The sequence below is a fragment of the Puntigrus tetrazona genome, chromosome 14 (genome assembly GCF_018831695.1).
Source record: "Puntigrus tetrazona isolate hp1 chromosome 14, ASM1883169v1, whole genome shotgun sequence".
Classification (NCBI taxonomy): domain Eukaryota; kingdom Metazoa; phylum Chordata; class Actinopteri; order Cypriniformes; family Cyprinidae; genus Puntigrus; species Puntigrus tetrazona.
The window spans coordinates 5522299-5543996 of NC_056712.1; the positions used below are offsets into that span (position 1 = coordinate 5522299).

The window sequence follows — 21698 nt, forward strand, 5'->3', positions numbered from 1 at the left end:
TTCCGCACACCGGAAGTAGATTCGAAGCTGAAGAGACGCTTGAGAAAATGAACTCCTGAATAGCTGTCAAGATTAACATTTACAAACATCTACGAGGCAGACACTGACCGTGACTAGATAAGGCTTCGACGCGTTTATTAAGGTATTCTTCCGCGTTTTTCACATTTGGCGAGTCAGTTGTTGCGATCGTCGAAATGACGGAGAGCTCGCTGACTGCTGCCTGTTTTTATCTCATAGCCGTGCTAACGTTAGCTTCGCCTTAGCTTAGCACGAACGAGATCGCTGTTTCCCTTAGGCCGTGCGAGCGAGCTTAAACCCGGTTTGTGCTCATGCTACAGCTAGCATTAGCTTTCTCCCTTTTCCTCAGTTCATGGTTGCGAGAGGTTTGTCGTCACACATTGCGAAATACGCCGAAGATGTAATAATGCTCATATTGCTTTGATGTTTTAGTAGCAAATTCGCGATCTGACTTATATTGGTAATTCGTTTATTGTGTTGATTGTATCTGGCATCAAGGACACACGTAAAGGTTGCCTTCCTTGAAATTCTTGAGCTTTAGCCTTTAGCCTGTTTAGCTCGCTGATGCCATTTTGTTTTCAGTCTCTGCTTGCAGTCAGCTAATTATATTGGAACAGATTTGAGAGATCACAGTCCTTAACTCTTAATATCACGTTACTCTTTAACGGCTTGAAAATATTATTAGCGCTCTCCCGTTTTAAATAGTTTGATTAGCTTCAGGTAACAGTAAAACACACACCTATACACGTACAGGAACTGTGTGGTCGTCTCCTGCCAGTATTATCATTTGATAGATGGTGTCGTGTAGCAAGTAATGGATGATTGCTAATTTATTTATTACAGGTACATGTCATGTTCAGCTGCACGCGGTGTGTCTGTGTGTGTTTGCTCTGATTGACACTAACGTGTTGTTTCTGCCTTTTGTGTGTAGTTGGATCTGACAGCTGGTCGCAGTGATGGAGGGTCAGGATAATGCAGATCAGGGCAGCAGCGATCAATCAGAAATACAACGCAGAAGACAGCTGGACCGTCTGGACAGAGAAGAGGCCTTCTACCAGTTCGTCAACAATCTCAGCGAGGAAGACTATCGGCTCATGAGAGACAACAATCTGCTCGGCACCCCTGGTAAACCTTTGGTTTTGTGAAACATTTTTATCAAAATTACAAAACTAAATGTGCTTTACAGAGGTACTTTGGTGTAACAGAGCAGCATGTTCTTTCTGTTTTTGCTTGTAAACTGAATGAAGGTTTCGGCAGTCTAATGGATAATTCTACTTGGTTGAAGCTGAAGCTATAGTTGCTGCTGGGTTTCAGTCGGCGTAGAGTAACATGACTGTGCTTGATACGAGATGCTTATTAAAGCAATTATACAAGGTGCATGTGATGCCAGCAAAATGGCTTCTTCTCCATTGCAGGCATTATATGTCGTTTCGTTCTGTGGATCTAATATCCCTTTTGGGTATCTGAAGGGTCAATCAGATTCACAGAAAAAAAACTTCTGTGCTGCTCTTCTCCGTACAGTAAAAGAGACAGCGACTCCAAAAAAAGATCCCCAGTCCGTACTGTAATATCGCAAGGCTTCGAAATCCATAAAACGGCTAGGTGCGAGGAGCAGACCCAAGTTCATTACACTTATTACACAAAAGCTCTATTCCGCTGTAACTCTCATTTAAACATCTCCACACCAGGTTTGATGGCGGTGGTGAGAACCAGTAATGAGATCCGTGACCAGTCACGGCTAGTGATGCACCTAAAGCAACTGTCTGCTAACGACAAAAGCTTTTATTCAGTCACGACTGTTACTTAAAGGCTGCAGGAAATGGAAATATACAATATTTATTTTGTCAGCACAAATTGTTAAGGTGAACAACCAATCTGTGCCTTCAAATCTTCAAAAAAGCCTTCAATCAAAATCGGACCATTTGCTTCCTCTCTGGAATGGCGTTCCTTCTCTGGCGTCAGTTTGTAGGCTTGGGCAGAATACGCTTAACCATGCCCCTATAAGAAAGAGACTTTGACATTTGACCTCTACAGTATTCCTTTCCAAACATGGCACCGTACTTTTGGCTGCAACGTCTGGTTCACGTGTGCTTTCATCAATGAATTAACCTCATTTGTTGTTTACAGACATTTGCATTAGACGTACAGCAAGGTTTCAATAAACCTTTTCATTATATTTCTCCAATTTATTATTAAATATAAACTTTCAAACAGTGGCTGTCGTAAGAGTTTTTTGCAAACATACATGTATGCATATACACTAAATAGTATATGGCTATATAGCAAATTGCTCCTCTCTAGGTGTTTTTAGTAGATGTTGACATTGAATGGCTTTATTAAGGTATGTGTAAATTTACATGAATGATAAACTAGTAAGTTGTACTTTCTGTTCATTTTGTTATAACTAATAGAAAACTGAAAGAGATGATCATTTTGCATGCCTTTACAGCAATCTGTCGCCTCGTTAAACAGCATTAAAAACTAATATTATCTAAATTTCTTCATAAAATGAAATCTTTTCCACATTGAGTTCAGGAAAAGGATTTCTTAAACATAGCTGTCTCGGTCAAATATTTTAGTTTCTTTTATTTATTGTTCAATGTTAAGAACACGCGTGAATAAATGAGAGAGATTCGTGTAGGGTTAAAGCTACGGAACAAGCTCATCGTTTTGTTTTAAATCAGAAATTGCGAGACCACGGGCCTTCTATTCCAAGTTAGGTTATTTTGTAAGCAAACATTTTACAGTTTAGGTTTGCATTTTATTTGAATGGTTCGCTTTTGTTAATGTGCTCAGAAACAATTAGTCAGGCGTGACACAAACCTATGAAGACACCCGATGCTTTCATGTCCCAGGACAGTGGAAAGTAATGTTATTTTGGAGCGTCTTTTAGCCGTTCACCCTGCCAGGAGATGGCTTTGAATGGACATTTCTTGTCCTGGTACGTCTGGAGGTTTTCAGTACTGTCTTGTTCTGTTGCTGTTGAATGAGGAGTCTTTCTGGACAGCTACTGCATAAATATTAGACAGTTTGAAAACACGCACCTGACGGCAAAACTCCAACAGAAGAAATTAAACATTGGATATGTTGTCACATCATTTGAAATGCCCCGATCTTGTGAACACTAAAACATTTAGCCCTTTTTTACATTTGGCAGTAACATCAAATCTCAACTTAACCACATTTTTAATGGCAGATGTAAATGCACCCATTATGAATGGACTGTGATCAGATCACCGAAGACACATAATAACCAAAGCAAATAACCACGTCACTTTTTATGGACTGAGCCAAAAAAGCATAATTTTTGTGGGTTCTTTGCTTTTTCATTTTTATTCTGCACTCACTCATTTATTATCTGTTAAATATCTATTTATTTTATAATTATTATTATTATTTATTATTTCACTTTATTACATCTGGATCTTGTTATTAATACTTCTCTTCCCAAAGAAAGCTCTTTAATTTATATCTCCTTTTTGCATATTACTGTAACGTTGCTGCAGTATATATTATCTGTAAAGAGAAGAAACGCACAGTTCATCCGGTCAATGACAAGGACACCTAAAATATGCAAATAAAAAAGTGAGCTTAGGAACATCCAAAACATTTAGACTGCTTGTATTTATTAAAATGTGTTCTTGCAATGCTAATAGTTAAGCGCAATATTATATTTTAGTTACCATACAGTCTTTCATTGACATTTCACCGTATCAGCCACCATTGGTTTACAAGCTGTTTTTTTTACTGTGTTGAAATTCCTTCTAGAAATGGTGAGTTTGACTGCAACTTTGTTATAAACTTCACACACGTTAATGCTCAAAGGCAGGTGGTATTAAAGGGAAATTATTCTAGACAGCATTTTATTGGATAAGCATTTGGAATTTCTTCTTTGTGCATCAGTTTTTGGACCCATCTCTGATGGGCTGTTTATGCATACTTGGCTTGTGTTAATTTAATTTGAAACTGAATTCTAGATGACCTCAAACTAAAAGCCATAGAATTTCATGGAGTATTTAAAAAAAAAAAAGGTTGACCTGTAAAACTATGATTAATGCATTGGATCAGTCAGGATGACTTTACGTTTCTGCGAAATCGCCACTCTTTCCCTGGCATCTCAGTTCTAACCCATTTGTTTCTTGGTCAGGTGAAATTACGGCAGATGAACTGTTAAGCCGCCTTCGGCAGGTCAAGGATGGCCCTGAGTCGCCTAGCAATGGCTCCACTGAGGAGAGAAGGGAAGGGCCTGCTCGTAAGTGAACTGTTTTTCTCTTTATACTGAATCCGTATTATCTATATGACGTTCCCTGTAAATCTTCCATTTTATAAGTAAAATTCTTGTCATTCTCAGCAACAGAGATGGAGGGCACTGAGGAAAACCCCAGTGGGGAGACCCTTCTCGACTGGCTCAACACTGTACGACAGACGGGGAATACAACAAGGAGTGGATACCGGGGTAACCAATCATGGCGGGCCGTGAGCCAAACCAATCCCAACAGTGGCGATTTCCGCTTCAGCTTGGAGATCAATGTCAATCGCAACATAGCTGAGCAGCAAACGCAGACGGAAAGGCTGGAAGGGGGCCAAGAAAGACCAGATGGCCCTGTGCCTGAGCCCGAGAGTCTTATGGAGACTGCAGAGGTGGTTGAGGAACCAGTTGTCGATGAGTTGGCGGTTATAGTAGAGCCAGAGCTTCCCGTTCCTAGCACCCTGTCCCAAAGCACGGAAGTTATTGCACCAAGTCCACCAACTCCAGCTCCCCCAACTTTGCCCCCAGTAGAGCAACCACGTAGGGGTCAAATTAGAGCTCGCAGTAGAAGCCCAGAGCAGCGACGGACAAGGGCTCGCACCGCCAGAGGTCGCTCGCCACTCAGCCTCGAAAGATTGGACGGACTTCCTCCTGCCCAGCATGGTCTGCCTTCTCGCAACCCTGATATCCTTCCAGAGCCCCAGGTCGAGGGAAGCTCGCGGACTCGGCAGCTGTTCCTGTCTAGACAGAGCACTGTGGAAACAGAAACTCAAGAATCGGAAGCAGCTTCCGAGTTACCTGGAACACCGCAGGAGAGGGAGGCAGCTGCTGGAGAAGCAGGAGCCTCGGGTCGTCGTCCTCCGACTATAATGCTGGACTTGCAGGTACGCAGGGTGCGTCCCGGAGAGTACCGCCAGAGAGACAGCATCGCTAACCGTACTAGGTCTCGTTCGCAGACCTCCAACAACACTTTACTGTACGAGACTGAGCGCGGGGGTTTCCGGCGGACCTTCTCCCGATCGGAACGGGCAGGAGTCAGAACGTACGTCAGCACTATCCGCATTCCCATTCGCAGGATCTCGGACACTGGACTCGGGGAGGCCACTTCTTTGGCTCTGCAGTCTATGATCCGCCAGATCATGACTGGCTTTGGTGAACTTAGCTACTTTATGGACTCAGACTATCCCGACTCGAACCGTGAAGACAGTCCAGCTGCAGACCTCTCGGATGGACTGGGTAACCCTGATGCTCCCACCGGAGCCGCTGCAAGTGAAGTGGACTCCTACCTTCCTGGGAACGGAGGCTCGAACCAGGGGGGATTAGAGGCACGGACAGAGGAGAGGGAAGTGGATGGTGGAGCGTCCGGTGCGAACAGTCCTCGGGAGAACCGAGGCAGACAGCGGGCGCCCATCAGCTTGGATGAAACCGGCTCTCTGCCCTTTCTGCGACTCGCGCACTTCTTCTTGCTCAATGAGGAAGATGACGACCAGCCCAGAGGTCTCACCAAAGAGCAGATCGACAACCTGTCCATGCGAAACTTCGGTGAGAGCGACGCGCTCAAAACCTGTAGCGTCTGCATCACAGAGTACGCCGAAGGCAACAAATTACGGAAGCTGCCCTGCTCTCACGAATACCATGTGCACTGTATTGACCGCTGGCTCTCGGAGAACTCCACCTGCCCTATTTGCCGCAGGGCGGTTCTGGTTTCCACCAACAGAGAGAGTGTCGTCTAGCCATAGTTGGATTTGTGGCACTTCGAAATCACTTCCTCCCTTCCTTTTACATTTATTACCTAGTCATGTGAGAACTCGTATTGAGATTTTTTTTTTTTTCCCACGCATCCTATATGAAGCCATCAATAAGTTATATCAGATTTGCTGGTTTCCTCCAATTTACACATCAGTGTATTTTGCCCCATCTTACAGTGGAATAAATATTGGTGCAAGATGGAGACCTGATCATTTACTTATACTCAACGTCACCATTAGTTTGAGGGGCAACGAGTGGTACATACTTTAATTCTAAAAGAGAGATTTGAGTACTTTTATGCGTTCCGTATCAAATTATAAGGTTGCATTTTAATAAAAATGAATAATTTGAGCATTGAGAATAGCATTAAGGATCAAGAAAAGTGTAATCTGCTCATGCACAAATACATTTCAATTGGAAAATGCATTGAAACTACTGCATCTAACATGATTTTGGTTTCATACAGTGTTGGTTGAAAGCATAGTGTGTGATGTTCAAGCTGCACCGTTATCATAAATGACAAAAAACAGATAAGTAGTAGTAAATTTCACAGTAGTTCTGAGTGAATTTGTCATCCTGTATAGATTTGATTTTGATTTGGCTTTTGGAGGTGTTAAGTGATATGGGTTTGGAAAAGCATTTGGCCAGACACTTTTTACAGTTACAAACACAAAAGGCTGTAAATATGCTACATGGACACATCAGGTTGTATTTCTGCCCGTCTTCCCAAAGGACGATGAAGCATCAGTTGGCTGACTCCAATCTACTTCATTTATCTTAAGAAAAAACTTGACTACGTATAGGCAATGTCGTGCAATGCTAATAAGGAAAATGTAAAGGACGTTTTGACATATTGACTTGTATGTTGTAGTCTGTAAATATTAACATTTAAAATGAAGACTTAAATGGAAGTTTTTCTAACAGTTCTGTACATTGAGAATAGCATCGTTTATCTTACTCTGAGGAGGAAATTATTTTTCTCATTATGTAATGGTTGGTTCATATGGGAGCTAAGGTCCTTTAGTCCCATGCTAGAAAATCAAATGCAGTGTTATTTAGAAACAATAGAAGAAATATCTGTCTATTTTGTTTCTGTGTTGACTTGGGATACTAACCCTAAGCATAATGTTCTCCACCATGAGTTACGTCAACATTTCATGTATCATAAGCAAGCCAACCATTGTTCAAAATGCATATTCTTATGTTCAGAGGTCATGTATTATAAGAGCGAGTTACTCGATAGAATTTCTTAATTTTGTCAGCATCATATTTATAGCTTATATTTTGAGTCATCTTTTGACTAGCTTACAGTTTGCTGTGTTTAAAATGAATAAAATGATTTCCTCACTTGACCGTTTCTCTGTGGCCTCGCCGTCACGTTTAGTGCTGCTGTGGAAGCTTGCAGTCAATCAGCCAGTCTAATTTAGCAATACATTACTACATAATATGCTGTGAAAGGTTTTTTTATTGGTTCCTCGCATTCCTGTTCAAAGGAATTTTGTATTTACCAATAATACTGGTTTTCCGCAACTGTTCAGCATTATTTTCAGTTATACTTGGGGTTTTCTTTTTGGTGACGTTTGCTTGCATCACACCAGTGCTTACTGCACACAGACGTTGCACACTTTCTGCTTGGAGGAGAGACGACTTACTAAATATTGATCGGTCTTGTTCTGGCTTCATCAAGCCATAATGTTATTTGTATATTACAATAAAAAAAAAACATGTACAGCAACGTGACTGCGACGGTTTGTTTTGAAAAAACAAAAGCAAGCAAACAAGTTGCGCATATATGCACCTTGGTGCAGTTGTTTTGAATGGTTATGGTAAACTTTAGTCAAGATGATCTATGAATTGAAAAGACCTCTCAAAAAGTAGCTGTTGTATTAATCTTAATGCATAGTTATATGGAAGCTGATGAACATTATACATTTAAATCATGAAACTTTAAGGATAAGGTCCATTGACACCATATACCATTGAACATTAACTAACTGGACTACATTTATCAGTGGATGTAATATTTCATCATCAGTGTTCATCGCATACCACTTTTCCAGTCCATATTTTTCAATCTGACATCACTGTATGCATCCAGGCATTTGTAATGAGAAGCTCTAACCCATTCCACAAGCGTTGATGGTAATATTCAGTAACTAATATATATTTGTCAAACCAAAAGTTGTTCAGACACCTTCGGTATTTCTCACATTGTCAGTTTATTCAATATAGTTTAGATAATGGTAATAAAATATTACAAGAACTCTGAGTTAAACGGTGTCAAACAAATTCATCTTGATAATCTCAAATAAATTTGATGGAAAAGTATGTGATAAATTGGGTTGAATATCTGTGAGCTGTTGAATTTAAATGCACAATACCAATAGCTCAACCAGTTACCAAGTAATTAACGCTTTAGCAATTAAATTAAAAAATCAATTTTACTGATAGTCCACTGTATGAAGAGTGATCTGCTTATTTTGATATCCACACTTATTTGAAATATAGTGTCCTGCAACCTTGTAAAAACATAACTGGCGTCTGAGTAATTTTTAGTTTGATTGTATATGTCATTATATACAATACGCTAGGTGAGGAACACTGCAGTTTGTTTTACTGTACTGTACTTTTCTCCATTTTGTAGCTTGATTTAGACATGAAACTCCATACGTGTGACACTCAAGCGGTGATTGGTTCATCCTGACCAGCGCTGAGAAAAGAAACAGCTTCCACGAGACAACACCTTCAACACGATGCTCGTGGCTGAGTGATCATTACAGTAGTCTAACGACACCGATACATTTTCGCAGACTGTGAATTAAAATACATCTATTTAAAAAAAAAATAAGTATCGTTTAGACAATCGTATTTGACTCATTACAGTCATCTTCCGGGCCGCTAAGCGCCGCCCATTCCAGTAACTTACTCTCTTATAGTTTGTTTCTGTGCTATGTGAGTCTGTACGGTGTGTGAGAGAGTGATTAGGGCAGTTACTGGCGGTTATTTTTCCAGTTAGTTTTGTTTCTGTGATTTTGTGAGCTCAGGCAGGTTAGCACAGGTGATATCGTCGGTGATAAAATGGCTCTACGCGCATGCAGCACTTTTCTCCGTTCTTACTCGACCCACGGCAAGGTAACAGCGAAGTTACTAACAGATTAACAGCGTTTAGTCACTCTAAAATATTTCCTGGAAGCGAATTTATGAATCGTAGTACGATGAAGGCTTGACTCATGAATATTAATTAGGGAACTTGACATTCGGCCACTGATTGGCTCAGAGGGAGGCCTCTGTTAGACTCTACCTGGACGGTCTTTACCGTTTCCGGTTCCGTTCACATTTATTTGTATAGCGCTTTAACAATGCGAATCATTTTTACAGAAAATGCATGCTTCAGATATTAGAATCAAGAAGTCAGAAGTAACTGTGTGGATTGGAAGGCTGTATATCTTATCTGATTAAGAAAAACCTTTACACACCAATCAAGAGTTTTGAATAATTAAGATATTTTTATGTTTTTACACTTATGTTGTCTAAGAATAGATTTGAAATAAAAATACAGCAAAACAGTAATATTATAATTTAAAATAACGCGTTTCTATGTTAAAATATAATTTATTTCTGTGATCAAAGCTATATTTTCAGCATCATTACTCTATTTATTATATTTTGTGGAAAACGTGATACATTTTCTCAGGATTTTGTTAAAGAAAGTTTAATAAACAGGATTTATTTGAAACTTTTTTATATAAATTTATATAAATATAAATAGCATTATGAATATCTTTCACTTTTGATCCATTTAATGCATCCTTGCTGAATAAAAGTATCTTAAAAATATCTTTTTGTAGTGTAGGAATCAGAATAATTGAGGAAAAAGCAAAAAAAGAGTTGATTTATTTTGAAATTGGTCAAAAAGGCAAAAATCATTACCACAATTGCATAAACCATTGTGAGGAGTATAATAACAAAAGAAGAAGAAAATAGACCTATTGATTTTAAGCTGTTGATTATGAGCATGAAAGGCTGAATTTGTGTGTATATGTGCACATGCATCGCAAAAATATCTGCTTGCATCATTTTGGTATTTTATAATGTGATTTTCACCCTCAGTTGTTTCTCGGTGGACTCCGCTATAAAAGTTCTTGTCCCGTTGACGTCAGTCATCTGGACCACCTGGTGCTCACGGTTCGAGATCTGAAGACAACCACGCATTTCTACTCCGAGGTTTTGGGGATGGAGGTCGTCACTTTTAAGGTAAATCTCTCTCTGTTCAAATAATACCACACGGTGGCGGCAGAGTCTGAGTAATCGTGTCTCTTCAGGGAGACCGGAAAGCTCTGAGCTTTGGAGAGCAAAAGCTCAACCTGCATCAGGCTGGGAAGGAGTTTGAGCCCAAAGCCAAGACCCCCACGCCGGGATCAGCTGACCTGTGCTTCATCACCAAAACCCCTCTGACCACCGTCGCTGCCCACCTCCAGGTGATTGAAGAAAAAGAAAGACAAAGATACAACACAGTGTACTTAACATCTTTAAAGAAGGAATAAACTACAATCCTATAAACCACAGTGAGCAATATAATACAATAAAAAACTATAAAGAGTATAAACCTATTGACTTGTTGAATATAAGTATAGAAACAGCGCAGTTCAATTAAAGCTATTAATGCTGATTGGTTTATTAAAAAGTAGACGTGCAAATAGTATGCAAATTTAGGCAGAAAAAGCACATTTGAGATACAATATTTCCAGTTATTTTGTCTATCGCACAGCAAAAAACAAAAAAACACTTTATTTGAATTCTCCACTAACAATAACTAACTTCACAACTATGTCAACTAGCAGTCATTAGAGTATTAGTAGACTGTCTGCTTCATATCTTCTAACACTTTATTTAGATGAATCCACAACATACTACATACTGACTATCAGAAACTTTACAAGTATATGCCAACTTATTCTACTAACCCTAAACCGACCCTAACAGTCTACAGTGAGAGTTACAGACATGTAGTTACAAATCAATGAGAATTAGTTGGTTTTAAACTCAGGAGCAAAATGAGGTGCCAAAACAAATGATTAAATAAAGTTAATTATTTAATGTTAATTCATTTGAAAATGTATTCCATAGATATAATTTTAAACAGCATTATTGCCACCGAACTAAAATACCTAGCGAGTTTTGTGTAGCTTACTCTGAAAACAAAATGCATCCAGTACAGCAGTAAATACACTTCTTGGAATTTCAATTCAAAATATAATTCATCCTGTTCACTGAATAACTTGGGATGAAAAAGTCGTGATCCTGAGGTTCTGGCGTGTTGCAGGCGTGTGGCGTGACCATAGAGCAGGGGCCCGTGGACAGGACCGGCGCCGTGGGGCCCATACGATCCCTCTACTTCCGTGACCCCGACAACAACTTGATTGAAGTCTCCAATTACCAGCAGTAGACAGCAGGGGCGCTGTATCGCTGCCTTGAGGTCAACACCAACATGCACCCCGGTGCCTTCCCAGCCATGATTTTAAATGCAATAAAAATTAATCAAATAAAAACAGCAATGTTGTTTTCACTTGTGCTTTCAGCTGAGCTAACATTCACTTATTTTTATAACTTCTTTATGTGGCTGCTGCAATAACAAACCATTTTGGTGCAAACACAAATGACCTCATACTGAAATGCATGATTTTAAACTGGAATTATGAGGTGCGATGAATTTACTGACTCTAGCACTTTTCCCCAAAACCATTTGACCTCTTCTGTCTTTCACTGATCATGTAACGTAGCAGGCTTCGTTTAAATGAATATATTTTCTATTTAAAATGCGATGACAAGTAAATGAATAAAAACAGCAAGTATCACCAAAGTAATTCAGAAAAGACGAAACACAGGTCAGGAACTTTTTTTATTTTTATATGATCAGATAGAGCACTTTGACTTGGAGAAAGCAACGATTAAATACAATGAAAAAGGGGTCCCGCTTTATATTAGCTTGTCTTAACTAGTTACATTCAAATTATTAATTTGGTACAAAGCACTTTTTGAGTATGTTTTTACATTGTATTTACATTTAAAATGACCTATATGTAATTGCATCTGTTACTAATTACTTTTATTATATATCAATGTTGTCACTGTATATCACTGTAAACCTTAACACACTCATAAATCTACCCATACCACCAAACCTGCCTCTAACCTTTACCCATATCACCCTCAACAGCAGCAAAAGTGTTTCGAAATACAATATGATCATAAGTAAATTGCGCTTATTCACTGACGCAAGTAGATAGCTAAAATTTCCAGTGAAGGAAAATAACTCCTGAAGAGTTTGACCCGTTGTTATCTGTGAGTGAGTCCTGAAGAGGCTTCATCCAGAAAAACATCTACAGGAACAAGGCTGCTCCAGCCTGAACACCAGAAAGAAACGAATCATTTTCATTTCATCTGACGATGCCGATTTATAAGAACACTCAGTCTGTCGGCAAACAGGACTTTGATTGATTGATTTGACTGATCGAAAGGGTTTTTGCTGCTGTTGAGGTGGGATATGGGTGAGGGGTTTAAGGTGTAAGTCGATAACTTAATTACAGATGTAATTACATCCTTAAATCCAATTTTAAAATATAAGCACAATGTAAAAACACGCATGTACACAAAAGTGCACCTTATCAGAATCAAAACACTGTCTTTCGTGCCAAGAATCGCTTCATCTTTTTTTCAGATTTATCTTATTACACAGAACTGCAGACAGTCAGCTGACTTGCTGTAAGGGAGATAAATCTCAGGCACAAGGTCAAAGTGGGGACTCTTTTCCTTTTTCCGTCACAGTAATTGATGATAAAATCGAGCGTTTAGTAGCACATTACCCTAATATTTCCTATTGTCACATTCTCTGAGCGTGAGAGGTGAGTGATGAGAGACTGATAATACGTGACCTGTTTTCTCTGTCTTTTTGTGTAATGATTGAAGGAAACTGATTCCTTGTTCCACTCATCATGAGTGATCTGTTTCAGAGTCCCTGACCATGGGCTCGACTCTTCTGATGAAGGAGGAAGTAACTCAAAGATCTGTTTCTCATCACTGAAAATAAAACAATCTGCTTCTAATACTATAAAAAAATACACCTATTTAATCTAAAAAAATGCCCTACATCTATTTTTAAGGATAATTTCAATTTAAGTTATATTGTAGATCGTAACAGTTTCATAAATAAAAACTTTAATGCTGTGTTAATTATTTTCTAATCATTACGAATTATTCGTTATGTATGTTCATATTTGGATTCATAACTTTTGGATTCATATTTTTAAGTTATGATTCCAAATGATAGACTACTGAAGCTCTGTCTTTGAAATATTATATACTACTACAAAGTTTTGTTTTGATTTCACTACTTCCCCAAATCCTCTTAGTTACACTTTATTTTAGGATCCAGTTCTTTTTTTTTTTCAATGGGTCAAATTGTTTTCATGTTTTTCAAAAGTATTATATAAATTTAGTTTATCTGCCAACGGGTTAAGAGAATTTGATTTAAGATTAACAAGACAAAAATATCTTTAGTCATTTTCCTGCTCTAGTAAATGCAACCTGATTCTAGGATTTTTCGTTTTTTTTTTTTTTTTTTTGCAGTGATATCTGATTAACTTTCATTTATTTTCTCAGAATGAAAAGTCCATCAGACGAGACTTTTAACAGAGGCATGCATCCATACACACTAATCAAACACATCTGAACCAAGCTAATCAAGATCTTCACGATCACTAAAAATAAACTAGTTCCTCTTGGTTTTCTGGGTTTCTGTCCCTTCTTTTGTTGGCGGCTTTAGTTACTCATTACCTTCAGTTGCTGTTTTTAGACAGACCTGTTCTTCTCATCGGGGTATTTTGTAGATTAGTGGTTTCCTGTGGTTTTCCACAGCTTGTGTTCATCTCTTCAGATGTACTGTATATGCACTCGAGTATTAGGAGATTGAAGAGTGTTGTGAACATTTAAACTGTTTTATAATTAAAAACAACTGAACTGCGAATATACTGACTTTTACTTACGATCAAATTCCACGAGTAGTGTTTCCTTCACTGTTAAGTACAAAGTATTTACGACGACTATCTAACCATGTAACGCATGCCTTTTATTAATCACTATTACTTCGGTGAATACTCTGTAAAAATTTGCACTTGGCATAAATAAGTTCAAGTGGTTTGTATTTAAGGTCATTCATTCGAGTTACAGTTTTTACAGACATTATGATTAAAGCACAGCGTATTTTTGAACAATATCAATCCATTCGTTTGATTTGTGATGCAGTCTGTTTTAGAGGAGAACAGAAGAGTCATTGCCTTCAATATAACTTAGATTTATGCTCTATTGAATGATTAATATGTTTGACAGCAAAATTAATACATTTAAATTTGTTGAATAACAAAATTATTGTCTGTTATCTAAACATTTGCCTCAATAAACTCCCAATTCGCTGCTAATTAGTTAGGATTTTGTTAGGTTTAGGTAATAGAGATGAATATGATCAGCACTAATAAACGGCCAAAATGTTAATAATAGGCAGACTACTAAACAAGTAGTTAATAGTGAGAGGTGGTCGCTATACTAAAGCGTTACTACCATATTTAATTCATCTTTGAACATGACAGATTTCATGCTGAAACATTAACTTTATAAAATAAGGTTTTTAGTTGTTATTGCTTGTTTAATTATATAAATGTTTCAGTTAACAGTTGAGCATAGAATTCCCGTAAAGCCTACACTTTTGGTTTCTTCTAAAATTCAATGAATGGAATTTATGATATCTTAGAATGACTTACGGTATCTAATCAGCTTTTTTTTCCATATCTGGTACCACACGTTCACACACTTTAAGTATCTGATTTATTTCGAGGTCAAATCTTAAAAGCAAACACTTTAGAGGCTTTAGAGGAACAGTAAAACTCTAATTTATTGGACTCGTTTCCCTCAAATCAGAGCTTCCTTATTTTCAGTTTGTTATTTGTTTGGTCATTAAACACTTTTAAACTGTTCTCTGATATACTGGATACTGTTTTGATTTCATTATCTTACTTTTAAGTTAATATAAGTGTAATAAAGTGTTCCTGGCTTCCTATGTTTAATGGTATATTTGACATCCTCATAGCTGACTGCTGACTGTGTCACATTTTCAAGCGCGACATTGTTTGTTCAGCTTTTTTTGGCTGAATAATAAAAGTTTCCCAGGAAAATGTAAGCTATTACCCAACACGCTTTTGACAGCATATGAATATCAAACATCTTTGTCTAAAAACAGACAATATGCTGTGGTATTCAACACTGTTGTGAAACCTAAAGGCTATTGTTTGTGGTTTCTTTTCAAGGAAGTTTCAAAAAACAAAGGCATATTTTATTTCACAACACACCTATAGACGATCCTTGGTGTCATGTAACTCTAAACTGGAATTGCCTATAACCTGCGCCAGTTACCGAAAGCCACGCCATTGACGAGACATCTGACAATAGATGCAATGCAGATGCTTTATTCAAATCAGCAAATATCATCTGATGGGCAACACCGTAAGATGAGGACTCTTTGAGGAGAAACGTTTATCGCACTCATCATGTGCACTTCTAGGCAGCACACTATTGAGTGTTCGACAATGCACGGTGCATGTGTCACCTGGAAAAATGCATACATTTATAACTGTCATTGTCCTCGATGCCTTGAGAACATGTCTTGGGAAGTTTCTTCTACAGTCTGTGGTACAGAGATACGCTGGCCTATTAAACGTAGATGATAAAGGCGTCTTTTGTTCAGCTAAGCCATTAACCTGCTAGTAAGTAAACATTTAGCAGACAGCTGTATCCAAAGTGAAGTTATTACAGGAACAATATCGCTAAAAACCACCTTGCATTGAATGCATTTGTTAATAGCTCGTGACTCATTTCCTGTAGGTCAATTTTCTTTTAACAACCTTGAACTTTAACCTGACCACACTTTCCACCAGTGCTGGATTAATATAAAACAGAGGATTTCTGTCCATTCAGCTGCTTCAGCATTGAAGGAAAATATCAAATCCCCAAATATTTCACCCATGTGTTTTTTGTCTCTTCAGATGTGGAATCAAGGATGAAACAGACAATCTTTACAGTTGCTTTCAACTGCTTACACACAAACAGTTTCTGAAAGCTGATTCTCAAACAGCAGAAATACACACCAAATCTGCAAAACCATATGCTTATATTCAGCCTTTGACTCGATTTCGACTTTTCAGTATTCATAAGATTTTTTGCTTTTAAGACGTGTTTGTGATATTTTGAATACAGTGCTTTATATTGGATGAAATGTGAGGCGTTTTGCATTGTGGACAGTTCTTATATTTGTGTGCAAAGTATCGAAAATGTGTGTAAGTGAAATTCAGCCACTGACTCTACAAATCTAGGCTACATTAGCACATACAATCTTACTGCAAACACAATAATAACTCAGGAAACAACCTGTAATGTAAATCGAAGGACAGGAGACAGGAGACACAAAGATGTTTGGTAACACTTTAGTGTGCTATATTTTGGTCTGTCTGTTTTTTTTCCAAGATTTTGGTTCCTTTCCACTGCTTTTATACACTTGACTGATTGCACAGACACTATTTGAAGAGAGCTGACATCTCTGAATCATAAGCTGACTTTAGCTAGAAGAACTGACTCTTTGTCGTTGTCCTTTTGCATTATTGACCATCTATGTCTTCTTGACACTGTACGGCTGCTTTGACACAATCTGTAACATATAAAACGCTATAGAAATAAAGGTGACTTCAAGCGACTGTTTACATTTACTCTTCTGTAGTCGACTCTTCTGTAGTTACATTGTGTACTAAGCTTGTTGGAAAAGAAAAATTGATACGACTAGGATCATACTCCTATTCTGGAGTAATAATCAAGGAAGTCTGCTGCCGTACCATGGCCGGAGCAGGCGCAGTGATATCATGCAGCACCTGTGGAAAACAGTCCCCAGCACGCAAGACACACTCCCTGAGCAAGCTAGACGGTATAAAAATATCAAAACCCTCCTCATGTTTTGGTCATCAACACGATGCTACTGGTCTAATCAGATTCAATGATCTATGCTAAGCTATGCTAAAAGTGCTATCACCAGACCTGGAAATCGACTGAATAGATTCCAAAGCTGTAAAACTCAACTTATTAACTCTGGTTGGAGAATGAGCCTATTTCCAAAAAAGTGGAGTGTTCCTTTAACTAGTTACTTATTAGAATGCCTGTTGTTAACATATTAGCTGTTTATTAGTTTTTATAAAACACATGTTCTGCATTATTATGGATTTATGGTTCAGTTTATAAAGTCGCAGTTACAATACCTGATCACTGATACTGAACTCAGTCACAAATCAAATACTTGTAACTATGTAGTGTCTAATGTAAATTAGTTACATTTTTAAATGTTAATGTTTTATTGGTATAAAAGCTCCTACCATGTTCATTGTTTCATTTTGATGTTTCAAACTTATGGAAGATGATGAATATGGCCTCTTTTACTTTTCCTTTCTACGTATTCTCAGTAAAATACAAATGAGCGAGACATCAACGAGTATAGCAATAAAATTGTATCTTTATTGAGTTTCTGTCCAAACAAGATTACATGATTCAAGCAGAAGTCATCATAAAGATTCCATCATACAATATTTTAAAAATCTTACTACAGAAACAACATTTATATTTACAAACTAACCTTTAGGCATTTTAAGGAACATTATTAATAAATATTGCATAAAACATGGTGGGAAATACGACAGTTCTACAGTATATACATCAAGAGAGGGAGTGTGTTTGAGGACTACTGCTAATTAAATAAATCCTACAAGTCGTTACGTTTCACAGAAAAACAAGATTCATTATACATTATTGGTGCCGTAAAGCAGCAGGCATTTTACTGCAGCTGAGCCAGCAGTGGTTTACAGTCATCTGAGCGGTCCAGGCCTTCGACTGCTTCGATGAGCCTCTCCACCCTCTCGCTGGACAGAACCGTACCTGCATTGCTGCGGAACTTCTTCTGAAGGCTTTCCTGGCTAAGTGGGTTCCTCCAGTGACCGTAGAAGGTGTCACAGCGCCCTCGCAGGACGTCTCCACTCACAAGGGTGACCTCCACCTCACCGTACATGATGTTGAAATTGGCGGGGTTGTCGTGGGGGTGCTCCACACGGACGCGGGACAGCAGTGACAGGAGCTCAGGCCTCTGGAGGGCCTCGGGGTGGAAGGACTGCACCGTCACTTCTCCATCCAGCAGAGCGGTGCAGGCGTTGAACTGGAAGGAATGACGCGCCTGGTGCTCCGTCTCCGGGAACGGCCGGTTGATGTATTTGGACAGCGGCACCCGAAGCAGGATGTCCTGCACCAGGTTTGGAGAAACGCTGCCTCCATTCAGGCCGACAAGGGTCTTGTGAACGACGGCGGCGGCATCGGCGATCCAGTGCATGCCGAGGTGTGCGGGAAAGCGCTTGAAGGCGATGTCTTGCGTCTCTATGAGGAAGTCGTGCTCATGCTCCTGCAGGGAAGCGATGGCGTTCGGGGAGTAGTCTTCGTAGAACGCGCTGAATCCAGCCACCCCTGGTACTGCGTCCAGGACGAGAGGACTCGCTTCCAGCCCACGGGATGCCAGCAGCGCCGCTTCGAGACCCAGGCGCGAGGCGTTACCAATGTGAAGAGGTTTGGACTGCGTTGCTGCATTAGCCATCGGTGCACCTGCCAGAGATGCAGCGATGGCCAAGGCGTTACTGCACTGACTGCGGTCCAGAGAGAGGAGGCGAGCACAGGCTGCTGCACTGCCCATAGTGCCCACCACGCTGGGAGGATGAAACCTGACAAGGAATACAGAGAAAGAGTCCTTATTTCCTGTGCTAGAGTGCTTTTGGCTAAAGCTTAGATGGTTCTTCATTTTAAGAGAATTGCTTATCAAAGCATACTCATTTGGAGTTTTGTATTTGCATTTAAATATATGGTTTCAGATCTTCTCCTCTTTACATACACTGCCTAATTAATGCCATTAACATATAATAGAGCGTCCAAATATTTTAACTGAGAACAGCGAGAATGTTTTTATACATATTAATGTTGGTGTGGATTTTAGTTATGTTTTATAAATGAGGCCCCAGGTCTCTAATTATGGCTCTGGCCCACCTTCACAGTGAATATATCTAATATTCAAACTCTTTTTTTATTTTTGCCATGTGAAAACCCAGTAAAAATCTTAAATAGTTATAGCATATCCAGTTAGATTGAGTCAGCACCTGACATTATTCCAGAACCCAAATGGAGTCTGTTTTTACAGCACTCAGGAAATAACAAATTATAAGTGTTTAACTATATTCTTGGAGCACAAACAGAACTGCTCTGCATAAACAGCTGACTGAAGGAGCTTTGACAATTTCACGGATGCTCCGACCCACCCAGCTGTGTGTGCTTTACCTCACAAAATACTAGCTGGGCTGTGCTTAGACACGCAATTATCACTCTCTTTAGTTAAGACAAAGAAATGGACTCTAACCTCTTGGGGATGTTGTGAGCCTCGTTGGAGAATCTCATTAGTCGGCCTTGAATTTCGATGCCCACATTGAAGGCGGTTAGAAAGTCAAGCCCACTTGGTTTGCTGTTGTTGTGAAGCATGTCACTTATAGCCAGGAGGGCAGGCAGCACCGCTCCAGAGGGGTGGGTCGCGGGATGCCAAGTGTCATCAAAATCCATCGAATGAGCCTGTAAAAAACAGACGTGTCAATCAAAGTCTACAGTGTCTTTCTGCTTCTACTTATTGGCACTCATGTCTCACTGCCATGTCATTGCCTTCGGACATCTCTAGCACAGCCAAACCAGAAAAATAAAAGGAAAATCCTGTGCATGACTGCCGGTAGCATGAGCAAGATCTTATAAAACAGCCTGTCTATTTTCTATTTGAGAAACATCCTGGAGTGTTATTACGTAAACACATTCAATTTAGTGCATTAGCAGCAGATTTTCCTACAACACCGTGGATGTTTCTGTACTTAGTGAAAGTTCCACAGTGCTGAGGTTTCATCATTCGAGCTGTTTTTCACATTGCTACTATTGGCTGCCAAAATCGGCACTGAATGTTGCAAAACAAGTTTAAAAGTAATGCTTTATTGACTGTTTTGGCTGAATGCCAATTTCAAGGCTTGTGGAAGAGGACTTTCTGGAGAAACACTAAGAATGTGACCAGGATGTTGAATCACACATTCAGTGCAAACTGACCTAGGAAATTGGAATTATGACTCAATGCACATGACGACACTTACTGCTACTCCATTCACAAACGCTGCGAGGGTTGGAGAGAGCTTCACGCCTTGGCGGCCGTAAACAAAGCTGATGTCATCAGGAGCGTACATGTGCTTGAGGAAAAAGATGACACAAATCAACATACCAGAAATGGCCAGCATTGCTGCTCAAACATAGACATTGTTTGCACACCATTAAAACTGGTTAGACAGACATGCTGAACTATGTCCAGGGAGGAATTATATTCTGTAAAATCAACTTCACCTATTTCTACTGAGAAACAGTGTCCCTTAATGATGGAAAAGCACAGGTTGTTTTCTCTACGGTGTACTATTTATGATCAGTGCCATGCCCTACCTGGCAGTGCTGAAGGGCAAGTTCAAAGACATCTGTAGTGCTTCCCAAAAGACCAACGCCGATGCTGTCCAAAACCATGCGTTTGCTGCGCTGCAGCACGGTTGGTGACAGATGTCTTGGCTGGACGCTCTGAACGAACCGGCCAAAACTGCTGGTCACTGTCTCCTCAGGGGCAGGACGCTCCACCACTAAAACAGACGAGAGTTAGTGTAAAATAACAGTGAACACTTGACATTGCTGGATAGTACCATAGTGTCAGCCATTATTCTAAATTAGTAAATAAGACTCTTACATTGCAGACTCTATCAAAAGCCTATACTTTCGCTTAGTTTCTTTACTATCGCAATCTAACAAAGAGCGGTGCACTGACAATAAGGTTTTGACAGAAGATATTGCTCACCATCTAGTGCTGACTTATGAAGCCCTCGAGCAGCAGAAATAGCAGACACATATCTGGTGGATCTCTGTGTAAAAACATTAATGGTTGAGTGACATTAATTTAAAAAGGCTCAAAGCATAAAAAGATAAGTTTTAATATGCATTTATAGTTTCTCTTTTTATGAAACAACCTCAAAAACAGTTAATGTAAATAGTTTTGACCGTAACGTTTACATTTTAATGACATGTTTAAAAAAATAGAATGAATTTATATATATATATATATATATATATATATATATATATATATATATATATATATATATATATATATATATATATATATATATCCACATTTAGATTTTCTTTAAACATAAAGCAAACATCCGGAATCTATGTAAAAACACAAAAATAAATGATTTACCTGTAGGGTTGAAAGCATTTTGGCAGTTTTTTGCTCGGGATCTAGATATGAAGATGCTTGAAATCTTTTGTTGTTGATATGAAGTTGACGGAAAGCTGTTGTCTTCTCTCTATCTCAATGTAGAGGTGAAGTGATTGTTGGTAGAGGATGCTGATGTATCCGCCTTTATATAGCACTGGACTACAAAAGACAAAGATACACCCACAGATCAACCTGGGCTGGATTTTCCAAAGTATTATTTTTAGATTA

The 21698-nt window shown here is 39.0% G+C and overlaps 3 protein-coding genes across 3 annotated transcripts; 2 read left to right on the forward strand and 1 right to left on the reverse strand.

Annotated features, from left to right (window-relative positions):
* rlim (ring finger protein, LIM domain interacting) lies at window positions 1-7363 on the forward strand. Its single transcript, XM_043257028.1, has 4 exons — window positions 1-142; window positions 950-1143; window positions 4166-4270; window positions 4370-7363. Exons 2-4 carry the CDS (start codon window positions 975-977, stop codon window positions 5998-6000), a joined length of 1905 nt encoding a protein of 634 aa, XP_043112963.1. The 5' UTR covers window positions 1-142; window positions 950-974; the 3' UTR covers window positions 6001-7363.
* Window positions 7364-8908: 1545 nt separating this feature from the next.
* On the forward strand, window positions 8909-11567 carry glod5 (glyoxalase domain containing 5). The gene is made up of 4 exons (XM_043257029.1): window positions 8909-9148; window positions 10127-10270; window positions 10339-10494; window positions 11340-11567. The coding sequence occupies exons 1-4, from the start codon at window positions 9095-9097 to the stop codon at window positions 11460-11462; spliced, it is 477 nt and encodes a 158-aa protein (XP_043112964.1). The 5' UTR covers window positions 8909-9094; the 3' UTR covers window positions 11463-11567.
* A 6028-nt stretch (window positions 11568-17595) lies between these two features.
* irg1l (immunoresponsive gene 1, like) lies at window positions 17596-21591 on the reverse strand. Its single transcript, XM_043257321.1, has 6 exons — window positions 21450-21591; window positions 21048-21111; window positions 20648-20835; window positions 20311-20403; window positions 19548-19753; window positions 17596-18861 (listed from the first exon to the last, which is right to left on the reverse strand). The coding sequence occupies exons 1-6, from the start codon at window positions 21465-21467 to the stop codon at window positions 17934-17936; spliced, it is 1497 nt and encodes a 498-aa protein (XP_043113256.1). The 5' UTR covers window positions 21468-21591; the 3' UTR covers window positions 17596-17933.
* Window positions 21592-21698: the final 107 nt, after the last annotated feature.

Bases quoted from the DNA above. Each gene is read 5' to 3' on its own strand.
- glod5 (XM_043257029.1), top strand. From the start codon at position 9,095: ATGGCTCTACGCGCATGCAGCACTTTTCTCCGTTCTTACTCGACCCAC. The intron at 10,271-10,338 runs GTAAATCTCTCT...GTGTCTCTTCAG, and splicing joins TGGAGGTCGTCACTTTTAAG to GGAGACCGGAAAGCTCTGAG. The intron at 10,495-11,339 runs GTGATTGAAGAA...GGCGTGTTGCAG, and splicing joins CCGTCGCTGCCCACCTCCAG to GCGTGTGGCGTGACCATAGA.
- rlim (XM_043257028.1), top strand. From the start codon at position 975: ATGGAGGGTCAGGATAATGCAGATCAGGGCAGCAGCGATCAATCAGAA. The intron at 1,144-4,165 runs GTAAACCTTTGG...TTTCTTGGTCAG, and splicing joins CAATCTGCTCGGCACCCCTG to GTGAAATTACGGCAGATGAA. The intron at 4,271-4,369 runs GTAAGTGAACTG...TGTCATTCTCAG, and splicing joins GAGAAGGGAAGGGCCTGCTC to CAACAGAGATGGAGGGCACT.
- irg1l (XM_043257321.1), bottom strand. The intron at 20,404-20,647 runs GTAGGGCATGGC...TTTTTCCTCAAG, and splicing joins TTGCCCTTCAGCACTGCCAG to CACATGTACGCTCCTGATGA. The intron at 19,754-20,310 runs GTAAGTGTCGTC...TGTTTTTTACAG, and splicing joins CGTTTGTGAATGGAGTAGCA to GCTCATTCGATGGATTTTGA.